General features: G+C 42.0%; 1 protein-coding gene across 1 annotated transcript in view; it reads right to left on the minus strand.

Annotated features, from left to right (window-relative positions):
- Positions 1-14,198, minus strand: part of LOC308282274 (ankyrin-2-like) — a gene marked incomplete at both ends in the record, with an annotated part of 151,297 nt that overhangs the window by 105,463 nt on the left and 31,636 nt on the right. Inside the window, 21 exons of the mRNA XM_080722621.1 lie at positions 28-49; positions 151-183; positions 285-407; positions 506-631; positions 1,324-1,552; positions 2,106-2,202; positions 3,331-3,535; positions 4,081-4,292; positions 5,171-5,325; positions 6,125-6,223; positions 7,564-7,788; positions 8,655-8,690; positions 9,270-9,367; positions 9,630-9,708; positions 10,021-10,147; positions 11,968-12,040; positions 12,221-12,319; positions 12,428-12,526; positions 12,635-12,733; positions 13,188-13,286; positions 13,903-14,100. Coding sequence (XP_080578747.1) covers positions 28-49; positions 151-183; positions 285-407; positions 506-631; positions 1,324-1,552; positions 2,106-2,202; positions 3,331-3,535; positions 4,081-4,292; positions 5,171-5,325; positions 6,125-6,223; positions 7,564-7,788; positions 8,655-8,690; positions 9,270-9,367; positions 9,630-9,708; positions 10,021-10,147; positions 11,968-12,040; positions 12,221-12,319; positions 12,428-12,526; positions 12,635-12,733; positions 13,188-13,286; positions 13,903-14,100 — 2,533 coding nt within the window. The remainder of the gene's footprint in view (positions 1-27; positions 50-150; positions 184-284; positions 408-505; positions 632-1,323; positions 1,553-2,105; positions 2,203-3,330; positions 3,536-4,080; positions 4,293-5,170; positions 5,326-6,124; positions 6,224-7,563; positions 7,789-8,654; positions 8,691-9,269; positions 9,368-9,629; positions 9,709-10,020; positions 10,148-11,967; positions 12,041-12,220; positions 12,320-12,427; positions 12,527-12,634; positions 12,734-13,187; positions 13,287-13,902; positions 14,101-14,198) is intronic.

Raw genomic sequence — 14,198 nt, forward strand, 5'->3', positions numbered from 1 at the left:
AATAGAAAACATCAAAGCTCAACTTACATTTTTTGTCACTCTTCTCACTCTGCAAGAAAGGATGCCCCAAAGAAATCGTAGTTAGATATGACTCTTTTTTTCTTTTTCTTTTCTTTTTTATGGGACGGCAGTATCATGTAAACTACTTACCTCATCATCTACATCTTGGTCTGAATCAGACTCCTGAGGAAGTGAATACAACAGAGAAATAACAAACATTACTGATTAACAAACACCTACTTCTGTTGTTACAAGTATACACAGTGCATGAAACTGAGCTTTACCTTAGAGTATGTTGGGAGGGTGATATTGAGGTTACAGATTGCATTGTGGTTAAGACTACGGTACGTCCGTGGATCCTTGGTGAATGACAGACGACCACATGGCTCCTGGGCTGTGTCCCGAATCTGTCAGTAAAGTCAGGTCCACAGCCCATTAATTACATGAAGGCTGATTTGTGTGTCTCAAACAGAGAGATTCCAAATATGTACATGCATAACCTTACTTTGATGAACAGGGCAAGACGGTTTTCTTTGAAGGCGAAGAAGCTGAACACATGGTGCTGTCCACTTTTGGTAAGAGGCACCAGATTTCCGAAGCAGTCTGCGTATATAGGCTTTCCCTCTAGCACCTGACACAGAATATAACAACTGTTTTAAAAATCTAAAATAAAATTGGAAATAAAACGATCATACCTTATAATGTTTTGTCATTTCACTCAATGCAGTATGAGAACTTATGCTAGCCATTTTATTGCAGTGACTATGAGGCTATTACAATTCAATTCAATTCAATTAGAACGGAAGACTCACTCCCGAGCTTCCACCTTAGCCCATACACTTACCGTAGCACTTAACTATACCCTCAATGACCATACACGTAATTTATATAACATTTCTATTTTTAGATTTTACTTAGATTACTATTTCTATGCATTTGATGTATTGATGTGATGTGCTCTGGATTAAGAGCGTCTGCTAAATGCCTAAATTGTAAAATTGTTATGACTTGTTAAATCACTTGCACTGTTGTGAAATGTGGTTCTGTTTCCCCATGGTATTCAAGTCAGCATTCTAATGTTAATAACTGGTTAGTAAGCTAATTAACAAAAAACGTCCTCATAGTTTCGAGTTGCACCTCTGGTCTCCCTTATGATCTTCCTGTTTCACACATACTGTAACTCTTTCGCTTCTTAATCCAATCTTTTCTTTCCTATTACCACATTGGATGTTGCTTCCCTCTGCATACTGTAGTTAATCATTCACTCTACCTCCACTGTTCTGACACATTCCTCTCCCCTCATTAGGCCCTACTCCTTCTCACCTCTACATCTCGGCTTCGGGCCACTTCGGTAAAATTCTCTTGCTGTTCCAGGGTCTTGTCCATTTTGTCATCGGTCATGCAGAAGCAGCGCAGGCGGGCCTCGATGGGGTCCAGTGTCTTGGCAAATATAACAAACTTGGCCATGTAGGGTACACATATAAGCTCCCTGTACAGCTGTGTGGAGAAATTGACTGACTCCTGGATCTGCCGGCAATCTATCAGCCAGAACCTATGGGTTAGAATGAACAAGAGTGGAACAGTCAAACCATCACTGATTACAACCTATCAATCACACACTTTTGTAAGGCAGATATATGGCAACTAGGTAAAATGGCCACACATTGGCAATATACAGTCATTGACAAACCCTCATGGAATCAGATTAGCATAGTAACATACTGTTCACCAAGTAGTAGAGCACCAGTACTTAAGTAATTTTTTTTGAGTATCTGTACTTTACTTGAGTATTTGTATTTTTGAACGCTTACACTCCACTACATTTCAAAAACAAATATTGTACTTTTGACATGAATAGTGAAAATATTAGATCTAAAAGCTCTGGATCAGAGCTTGTAGATGTGCTATTTACTATATTATTGATACTTTCTGCAATATATACAAAATATGTCTAAATATCTTCAATGCAGCTATTAGGTAGGCATTTGTTTTTAAAGCATGCACTTTTGAACACTGAAGTATTTTTAAAAGCACATACTCCAGTACTTTAACTCCAGTACAAATTTGACAGAGCAACTTAGTAGTTGAGTAATATTTGACTTTACCTTGCTGATACATTTGTGGTGAAGGATACACATTGGTTAACAAAGGTGAGGGGTGTGGAGCCAGTAATGTCCTCCCATTGGGCTGGAGTGGTTCCACCTGAAACACAGAGGTTGCTTTTATTGCCAGACTACAAAACAGGAATATTCAGACGGTGGCACAACATATATGTGTGTGTGTGTGTGTGTGTGTGTGTGTGTGTGTGTGTGTGTGTGTGTGTGTGTGTGTGTGTGTGTGTACGCGCACGTGTGTGTGTGTGTGTGTGTGTGTGTGTGTGTGTGTGTGTGTGTGTGTGTGTGTGTGTACGCGCACGTGTGTGTGTGTGTGTGTGTGTGTGTGTGTGTGTGTGTGTGTGTGTGTGTGTGTGTGTGTGTGTAAATAATAAACGACCGCATGTCTGTCTGTCCGATGTCTGTCTGATATACAGTACACGCATGCTGACATCACTGATACTAAACAGTGCCCAAATTTGGAGATAACCGACATCACTGATACTGCTGCCTGTAACAGCCGCATGCTGAGACAGTGCCCAAGTTTGGAGATGACTCCAACATTACTCCTGAGACTCCTATATTCAATCCCATACGGTGCACACCCATATATATATACACGCACGCACGCACGCACGCACCACGCACGCACGCACGCACGCACGCACGCACACACACACACACACACACACACACACACACACACACACACACACACACACACACACACACACACACACACACACACACACACACACACACACACACACACACACACACTAGTCCTGTGCCCGGGGGGTGTGCACATGCACAAGTAATGTTGGAGTGAAGCAACACATTTGAATGACTTTTTACATTTTTAATGGGTTGTGGCTCCTGGACCCAGAACCGGTCAACAGTTTCTAAATGTTGAATGTTGAGGTCTCTCTTGCAAATCCTTGCAAATCACACTGACCATAATCACACCAAACCCATGTCCAAATGTAACCCTCTCTAACTTCATGCCTAGTCAACACAATGCATCATGGGTATGATAATGTCAGTTCAGGAGCCATTAAATAATGGTCAGAATCTTTTTTTAATGCTCTGTCACCAGAAACAAGACTTGGAGGTGGCAAAAGCTTGTGATGTACAAAGGATGCTGTATTATAGTATGTAGGCCTACAGTATGCACTATACCTTAGTTAGTTAAAACAACATAGTGGTATCATGTTGCTGGAAACTTTAGTCTACTTACCAGTAATACTGCACAGCAATCTCAAGGTGGGGTTCTCCCCACTAAACTCATTGGGTGCGCTATCATTGGGGCTCTTGGGAACCGGGATTGTCATTGTGATTGGCTTGTGGAACTTCCTCCTTCTTGGTTCTAGCGTGACGATTGGGCTGAATGTGGCCTTGTTACCCAGAATCTTCTTCACTAGGTCAATATTGATTGGCTGTGCCTATGAGGAAGAACAAGAAACAGACTCATATAGTTACCGCTGCTTTATTCAGTATGTAGTTTCGTGCAGTGTTTCTAAAAGGGCAACCCAGGGACCCCCAAGGGATCCTTTAGGGCAGTGGTTCTCAGCCTGTGTATAGAGGGTATATGCACATTTCTAAAGTGACAATTTAAGGACTTTTTAATACTGCTAAAATGACAAATTAAACATTGGCCAAATTGTCAAATATTAGAGGCAGAAAATTAGAAAATAGCAGATCTACATGCTCACAACGCCTCGCATTGTGAGCATGTAGATCTGCTATTTTCACAATAGAACCGTGTTATAAAAAATGTAATACCTCAACTCTTAGGGTGTCTTAGGGTGTCAGGGTGGGGTCCCCAGTTAAAATATGATTATTTTGGGGGTCGCAGTCTGAAAAGGTTGAGAACCACTGTTTTAGGGGGTTCCATGGGGTCCCAAGCAAAATTAGATAATATTACTGTATAGGATCAAAATCGGTTTAAACACTTTAACGTCTTAAACACTTTAACCCTCTATTCTACCTGTAGTCCAACTCTGATCTTCTTGGTGAGGGCTCCCTCAGGGAACACAGCCTGGACCTGAGGCACCAGGGTGCTGCTCAGCACACCACCTTCCGGGCCTATCAAATGGCTGTCCTGCTTGATCCTTGACACTACTGCAAAGTACTGCGGGAAATCCCGGGTGATGATGCGACATATTCTTTTCTTCTCCAACTCCTCTGGGGAATCCAGCTCTGAAAGGCAAGATCAGAGGTAAGGACCACTCCAGTGATTTCATCCTCAATGCAACAGTCCTGTTAGGGACTACAATACCACCACACAAATGAAACACAGTAGAGATAAGAGTCGAGAACCAAACCAATATAAATGACAATAAAAAAACCTCGGTTCGAAGTGGAGCGGTGAATCTGAGCAGCTATACCCTGTCTGTGTGTGTGTCTAGTCTGCACAACAGTGCCCTTCTCAATCTGTTCCTGTCTGTCAGTAGATTACAGTATACTGGTGTGAGTAGGCTGCGAAACAGTGCCCTCTTCTGGTCACCAATTGCAGCTATTTATGCTGGACGGGACACACAAAGCTATCCATTGGAGTTTCACCGCTCCAATAAAGATAAAATAGATTTTGGCCCTAGATCTTAGCATTGGGTCTCTGAAAGAATTAACATACAGAGGGCTTGGAGAACAAGGGTACTGTATGTGACATTTTGAGAATTGACAGCTTTACATTGATTGTAATAATTGTATTAAAAACAACATATTTTAGCAATATATACTGTAGGCTTTAATTCATATATTGTAAAATATTCATTTATTTATTTGTGTTATTTATATTTAATTAAATGATCACAATCAATGAAAAGCTGTCCTGTAAAATGTCTGAAAATGCCACTTATGCCCTTTGCGCTCCAAGCACTGAATATAATGTGTAGACTATCAAAAACTGTAAATTACAATGGGTACTGTATATATGAATGAATGTGATCGCTTATCTTTATTTCCAAAGAGCGTGTACGAATGCACACTACGTTTACATTACGTCTGTACCCTCTCAGAGAGGGTGTACACGGAGTAACCCAGTTCCATTTGTGGAGAACATCCCAGGTCATATTCACCCTCATCCATGCCGTTGAGTATCTGGTTGAGCTCCTCCTCAGTGTAGTCACAGTGGTGCTCCCTCCAGCTCTCCCCGGTCTCACTCCTCAGGATCACCAGCTCTCTCTCTGTCCCCCGCAGAGCAGCGAAGTGGGGGATCTCTACAATCACAGGCCTGAGAAGAAATATGGGGGTTTATGTCACATAACATGAGATGAAACCAGCAGCAGCAGCATGGCAAAGGGGGCCGACTTACAGTAATGTGAGACAGGGTGGGAACTAATAAAAAATGTATTCTATTCACAGAGAAAAATAACAATCTTGTTTAAAGAAAAAAGGAGTGTGCAATGCATGCAGCAAAACAAGGGAATAATTTACGAGAAATTAAACAAAACACAAAAAGAAAAAAAAAATCCATCCATAATCCATACAATCATAAAGGTATGTGTGAACTGATAACGTGCTGGGATAGACAAAGGCAAGCGAGAGTAACGCAACCTTAAAAGAAAGCCACAGGTTGAGAGGATTTGATTTCAATGAACCCTTGAATAGGGTGGTGTGGAAAGGTATGACTGGGTAGGGCTGGGCAATTCATCAAAAATATATCAAAACTGATATTTACTTTACTTAAATCTTGCTCATGAAGGTTAATCATGAAAGAAAAAATCAACAGGAACATTTTTGAATAGATTTACTAATCAATTTGCGCATCAAGCGCTGGGGGTTCAAATTAAACGCCCGGGCTACTATTTGGAAATATACTGTATATGTCATTGTACAGTGATGGTGTACAAAAAACAGTGAAAATGGCTGATCTGCAAGCTCACATCGTGTCACGGTGCGAAGTGTTGTGAGCTTGTAGATCTGCTAATTTCATTATTTATTTGTTTTAATAAGCGTTCATTAGCCGTAATCGGGGAAGTCGTATCGCCCAGCCCTATGACTAGGGTGCTAGAGGGGTGGTGTTGCCCTACCCGAGGAACTTGGTCCCTGGAGGACCCAGCTGCAGGATGCGACTGACTAGACTCTCCCCCTCGTTCAGAGGGGGCGGAGCCGTGGGAAGGTGGAGCTTACTGATCCGTACGCAGCACAAAGAGGGGAGCGGAGAAGAGAGCATGAACACACATGCACACACACGCACGCACACACACGCGCACACACACACACACACACACACACACACACGCAAACGCACTCACTCTCACACATACTCAAACACACTCGATCATCACGTTCCCTAACCCTAACCCGATTCTACATTAAACTTGCACTATGTAACTTTCCTCTTCTAATCCGGAGTGCTGACATTTTTACCATTGAGCGAATAGAGCCTGCATGCTTGCTCAGGGGATGAATTGATTCGTGTCAGATCCTGCGTCTACAGTAGGTGAGACATGGCCTTTGACACAATCTAAATATCTCAATAGAAGAGCAGGGAGACAATATATAACCACAATTGTACAAGTTATATTGTATTAACATACTCTACCATACAGATTGGTCAAAAATACATTTTATTCCTTAAAAAAATACATAGCGCCACTTTAACTACACATTAATGCGTCAATAATAATTATAATAATTAAATACTTTTAATTAACATGTATCATTCTGAAAGGGGACAATCTTTGCATAATAACATTTTGGTATTATGTATAATAATAATGTAATATATGTATAATAATAATGTAATATGTTGATCCTAATACTTGAGTACTTCAACTTATGTTAAGTCTCGAATGCAGGACTTTTACTTTTAACAGAGTATTTCTCCTCCTACTTTCAGTTAGATATCTGAGTACTTCCTCCACCACTGCATGTAGACACAGAATACACCGTATACACTCCAATCACATCCAGTGCATGTAGACACAGAATACACCGTATACACTCCAATCACATCCAGTGCATGTAGACACAGAATACACCGTATACACTCCAATCACATCCAGTGCATGTAGACACAGAATACACCGTATACACTCCAGTCACATCCAGTGCATGTAGACACAGAATACACCGTATACACTCCAATCACATCCAGTGCATGTAGACACAGAATACACCGTATACACTCCAATCACATCCAGTGCATGTAGACACAGAATACACCGTATACACTCCAATCACATCCAGTGCATGTAGACACAGAATACACCGTATACACTCCAATAACATCCAGTGCATGTAGACACAGAATACACCGTATACACTCCAGTCACATCCACTGCATGTAGACACAGAATACACCGTATACACTCCAATCACATCCAGTGCATGTAGACACAGAATACACGTATACACTCCAATCACATCCACTGCATGTAGACCCAGAATACACTGTATACACTCCAATCACATCCACTGCATGTAGACCCAGAATACACCGTATACACTCCAATCACATGCTCACCCCAGGAACTGGGCACCAGTAGGGCCCACTTCTATGATGCGTCCTGCCAGCCCTTCTCCCTCCACCATAGGGGGCATGGAAGCCAGCCGGTGTCTCTTCACCAGCCTGCATGTCACCCGTGTGGGCGCGGAACACTTCCTAGGCGGCACAATGATGCGCAGGCCATTGTGACGGCAACCGCGCATGGCTCCGCCTCGGGCATCAACCATGAAGCTGACCAGGAAACTGTACAAAAAGTATGAATGTGGCGAATGAAGGAAATAAATAAATATCAATAGAGTAAAGGACATGTTACAGATGTACTGTAAAATCCTTCACTCCGACAGTGTACAAATGTAATCAAATGGACCCTTACGGGTTGTAAGGGTCTATTTAGTTATATTTGGACCCTCTCAGAGTTACAAATGGATAGATTAACAGTGAGGATTTTACTGTGTACTCAAGCATGTAATATGTAGCTAACACAGAGGAACTTCATGCAGGCAAAGCAACTGAAACGGACAGAGCACTGCTCTGTGACATCGATCTGTGGCGATAGAACAACCACAACCAATGTTTCACCGGTGATAAAAGAACACTGTTCAGTTAGGGTTAGACAGGAGAGTGAGGAGAGCTTTAAACATGCTCTCCCAAGTCGATCTTTCGCATCAAAGAGGAAATTACAGTAGATCCAACCACTGGATGATGTCAGACAAGCGAGCATTAAGTATCTATTGAAAGACATCTGCGACAAGCAAATTGACCCAAATGGACCCTTACAATTTCCTTTGGATCAATGTTCTCAGACTGAAATGAACACTGAGGATTTTACTGTCTAGACAGGACACATGCAAATTAAGTTAAGGCTAGCATAAAGATAGTCTTATCAACGACAAAGTAAATCATGCACGGCATTCATGTCAACATATAACTTGTCAGAATATGCCAAATTAAACCAGAAAGATGTGGATTACCGGGTAGAGGGGAAGAGGAGATAGACAGACAGAGAGAGAGAGAGAGAGAGAGAGAGAGAGAGAGAGAGAGAGAGATCGGAAGAGAGACAGAGAAAGACAGATTGAGAATGAGAGAGAAGTCAATATGATGAACATCACCTGCTGTTGTCATGGTCTAGGCACGGTGAGGAACGGCTAGAAGCAGAACACAACAAACACGGTCACAAACACAGCGACAAAGAGCGAGAGGAAAGAGAAAGAACAGGAGAGAGAGAATAAGAAAAACGTAGAGGGAAGGAGTGAAATACAGGTACATTGACGGAAAACCTAACCAGAGATAGAGTACGGAGCACGGGAAGAGGATGGAACAAAAAGATTATTAGAAATTGTGAGGGGGTGGACAAAACAAGGGTGGAGAAACCTGAGCCCCTCAAAACTGAAACATGTGCAGCATGTTCACAAATCAAATAAACCGTAAAAGATATGGACGATAAATATATAGGAAATAACAATGGTGCCTGTGTTTCAGTGTGTTTATGTGTGCATGTATTATATTGTATGTTTGTGAGTGAGTGAGTGGGTGAGTGGGTGAGTGAGTGAGTGAGTGAGTGAGTGAGTGAGTGAGTGAGTGAGTGAGTGAGTGAGTGAGTGAGAGAGTGAGAGAGAAAGATAGAGAGAGCACTCATGTGCGTGTGTGTGTGTGTGTGTGTGTGTGTGTGTGTGTGTGTGTGTGTGTGTGTGTGTGTGTGTGTGTGTGTGTGTGTGTGTACTAACCCAGAGTGTAGCAGGCTGCTAGACAGCAACACATTATCAAGGTGCTCCGCGCCCCAGCTCAGTCGATATGAGTCCTCCTTCATAGATAAAGCTGACACCTACAGAGCGCCAAAGATAGTGATGCAAAGGTTAATTCCAATAATAACAGTGATGGATGGTAAACCTCCGTAACTGAGTCAGACAGATCACTTTATCTCCTGATTAATACTTGGTGGCGCTCGCCAGTGCCATGCGTTGAAAAATTGCAGATCTACAAGCTCACAATGCGGCGCACCTGTAGATCTGCTATTGTCGGTGCGCGACATGGCACGCAACCAAGTATAAATCAGGCATAAGTACAGTATGATGATTCTTTCTCACCTGGTGGCTGGTAATCATGTCTTCTATCAGAAACCCCTCTCTCTGGTGGAAGCTTTGAGTAAGAGGAGTCTGGTTGGGCCTATTGGGACATTATGATATGAAGCAGTCAGTTCTGGGTGTGTTTATTGTGGGTAACGTATGCAACCACTGTACACATGCATATTTTTTATATCTTGGTTAATGACAATGTATCACAGACAAAAATCATGACTGCCAGCTAGATGGAAAGTAAATACTTTTTGGAATGTGTGCGCGTGTGTGTGTGTGTGTGTGTGTGTGTGTGTGTGTGTGTGTGTGTGTGTGTGTGTGTGTGTGTGTGTGTGTGTGTGTGTGTGTGTGTGTGTGTGCGTGCGCGTGTGCGTATGCGTGTGAGTGTGAGTGTGTGTCTGACCTGTCAAGGTTATGGCTCATGTAGCTGAAGCCATCCAGGTAATGTCCAGGTAACGAGTCATCTCCCAGCTCTCTGAGGTCCTCTGCTCTCAGATATTCCCCTCCATCTCCGGTCATAGTATCTTCACCTGGAGGAAGGAACAGGAGAAATGATCAGACAGAGCCACGGTCGGTCAGTCTGTGAATCAAGAGACCCACAATCGTGGTGGATCTCACAATGTCCGCCACACTTCTCTCTACTACCCGTGCAGTTAGTTTACACCATCACATGAATGCATTCTCTCTGCACAGTAAAATCCTTAAAGGAGTAGTTCACCCCAACACATGACTTATTTTCTGTTAATTACACACACCATGAAGCCTTGAATTCATGGAGATTTCTTTGTTTTTGTCGCATTCCTGAGACAATAATCTGATGACTGGTGGAGTCTCCGGGAGAAGAGTCAAGAGTTTCCTACTGAGTGACCCAGTCATCAAAGTATTGGCTTAGGAATGCGAGAAAAAAGAAATAGTGAGGGAAATATGTAACAAAAATAGGCTCCAGCAGAAAGCGTGAACATTTGCACCCAGGAGTAGTTTTGTGCGCTGAATTAAAAAAATGACAGATCCTAGCATTTTCCCCATGGGATCTGAATGTAAAATGAGAATTAAAGATGTCCACCAACGTTTTTGGTTTAATTAGGTTTTGTATTATAATCTTTGTTACCTCATGACTTTTAAACGTTGGCGGCCATCTTTAATTATCATTTTACGACCAGATCCCATGGGTTAAGTGCTTGGATCTGTACATTTTTTAATTCAGCACACAAAAATACCCCTAGGAGCAAAATGTCACACTTTCTAGTTTCTACTGGAAGTGAACAACTTTTTCACATATTTCTCTCAAAAAAAAAAGAAAAAAAAAGAAAGAATCTCCATGAATTTAAGGCTTCATGGGGTGTGTAATTGATAGAAAATTAGTCATCAACTACTCCTTTAAACGAACACTGAGGATTTTGCTGTGGTATAACACTTGTATTTCTGCCTGTAAAAACAAAGGGATTTCCCTGAAATAGATACTTAACCACTTAAACCCTTAATTTTCCAACTTTAATTATTTAACTCTACACCAATATCTTTTCCGGAAATAGCCGATCTACATGCTCACACCGCATCATAAGGTGATGTGTTGTGACTTGTGAGCTTGTATCTGCTATTTTCGGGCAAATGTTCGCAATGGTATATGGTTCATGTGGTTAAGACATACAAGTACAATACGTAAGTACACAACAGCAAAAACCAACCACACTGATTTAGAGGTTTTTAAGGAGGAGTTTTTCAAGGCAGACTAGGGCAGACAGGATTTAAGATGGTAAGTGTGAGGTAACATACACTGCAGACAATGTTTCTCTAAATGTATAATTTTTTTTCTAGGATTAAAACCATTGCAGCATGCTTCAACCGATTTTTATAATGCACAAGAACACAGAGGCTGACTATTGCCTCAAGTACACACTGGCAGGCAGGGAAGGACAGAGTGGTTGTCTGTCAATTGTCCAGTACCTTCCACCTCCAGAAACACTTCATCGAATAGCTCTTCATCCATGAGCTTCAGTGCTACAGAACACACAGTTTTATGAACCACAGCTACAAAACTAAATACATCACCCACAATCCATGTCTTAAAATCAACAGGGGAAAGGGTGCTACTCTGGCTTTACTTTGCGACTTGTGACTATAGATTTTGTATTGTGCCAGCGCTTGAAAGCGTTGCCCCATCGACACTCCGTTGGAGCAAGAGAGTGGCTTATAATAAATAGTTGCTTGTTCCCATGTAAAAATTAAGAGGATTCCTTCTGTGTTCAAAATAAGGTAAAATGTATGCTTTGAAAAACATAACTAGATGAATGTCCATCATTTTGTCAAGTGATTATTCGCCAAGGCATACAGTAAATTAGGCTTCACTCACCCTCTTCATCAGACACATCCAGCATCTCAGTCATCGTCTCTGGAACATTCAGCTTATGTTTCTCTGTAACCGTCTGCTGTGACACCCATTCACAACACAAGAACATGACAAACAACACAACATGACAAACAAGGTCAACAATTGTACAAAAGTGGGATCTGGGGAAAAGTTCTGTGGAAATATGGGGGGTAAGTAAATCGTGTCCAGGAACTACAGTAGATTCTGACAGGACAGGATCACTGATGAAACATACCGTTGTTGTGGTGATGACCTCCTCGGTCACAACCTTCAGTGTGTCTACCACAGAGATGTAGCCCAGGCGTCTAGCGATGGACAGAGCAGTGTTTCCATTCTGACACACAGAGAGAGAGGTAGACAAAGACAGGGAGTGAGACCGCTTAAAAAACGGCTAACAATACATTTTCTTGATTTGTGAGAAAGGGTTGATTGTTTGTCTCACCACTGTAGTAACATTGGGTTTGGCTCCGTGTTGTAGTAACACGTTGATTACGTGTGTGTTTCCTTGTTGTGCTGCCTGGTGAAGGGGTGTGTATCCGTTCTGTAGGATAAGACAAGATGTTATTAGACTAGGAGACTTAAATCCTATAGCATCTTAAAGTGTAAATTGATAAGTTTGACAGACATTTTAAAACCTAGGCTACAGTACCTTGGTTTTTGCGTTGACATTGGCACCATGCTGCAACAGGAAGTTCACCATCTTGGCATTTCCATAATGACAGGCCACTATCAGAGCGGTATATCCCAGCTGAAATGGAAAGGGAATAAATAGGTGTAAGAGAGGAAAATATTGTAATCTGTCCCACCCAGTGTTGGCCTGATATAAAATGCAATGATCTTTTTATGTTTCTCCATGACCCTAACGGTTTCATGACTTGATTCTTAAAGAAACTAGTTGCATCTGTTGTTAATTCTATAGACAATTATTATGTTCTGTCAGCCAGTATTTGAAAGCAGGTCATGGCATTGTAAACCCTGCTTGGCATTGCTTTTAAAAGTGGCAGACACCATCTAATAAATACAACACTACACACAAAATAATAATAATACCGTACATAATAAAACAAACAAAATGACTTCAAGTTATCCAGTCCATGGAATTCAAGGGCTTCAATGGGAACTGCATTCACACTTTCCCTGCCTGAAATACAGTTCCACATTCTTTAACATCACTGATTATTAGAGTATACCGGTATGTTTACCTTAGTTTGCTGGTCCATGTTTGCATCATGCTTGGCCAGCACCTCTGCTGCACTGACTCTGTCTTCTTGGGCAGAGAGGTGCAGAGCAGTCAGTCCACTCTGTGTACAACCAAGCAGAGAGAAACTCATGTTGGAGAGGTTGATGTTTGTTATATAATGTTAATAATAATATATAATGTTGGATTATAAAGTTCTCCATACATTTAAAGGCATCCTGAGGTCCACAGAAAACATGTAAGGACTATATCAATTCACCCTTTGTTAGCCTCCTGGTTGGTCCCTGACTGACCAACCAGCAGGCTCTATCTGCCTTGTCCCGCCCTGGTTCCGCCTTTTTTATGTTGAATTAGCTAAAACATAATTTTTGGAGGAATAAAAACATTTAAAAACATGCTGATTCACTATGCTGCCACTGAGCAGCTCCAATTGACTGAAACAAAGTTTGAAATTAGAATTGAGCAGTTGCTTCACAATATGAAGCAACTGAATTAACATGGCAGTGGATGGAATGTCCCACTGAATGTCCCACCAAGACACAGCAACCAATGGGTATGGAGAGGGGCAGGACAATGGGCGGGACTTGACAAAGGGTGAATTGTGTATGTGAGTGATGTGCCAATGTGATCGATTAAAGTACTTGGATTTGTCTGTCTGTGCATGCACGTATGTTGTGCACTGTACTGTATGAAATGTATTCATGAATTGCATGTGTGACCTTGGTGGCTGTGTTGACATGTGCTCCTTTGCCCAGTAGCAGGCTGGCCATCTCAGCATGTCCTTCCTGGGCTGCCAGGTGTAGTGGGCTGACCCCTTGCTTAGTCAGTACATTGGTTTCTGCTCCGTACTGCAGCAGCGCCAAAGCCACTGCTGTCTGGTTCTTCTTGGCAGCGATGTGGAGAGGAGTGTAGCCATTCTGCACCAAGAAACACATTTCCCAGAGAGAGTGAGTTGGAACATAATAGCGATCACGATGTCTCTGTCACTTATCTAAGGTGGCATCCACATAGATAT

Source organism: Nannobrachium achirus (genome assembly GCF_963921795.1).
Source record: "Nannobrachium achirus genome assembly, chromosome: 3".
NCBI classification, from domain to species: domain Eukaryota; kingdom Metazoa; phylum Chordata; class Actinopteri; order Myctophiformes; family Myctophidae; genus Nannobrachium; species Nannobrachium achirus.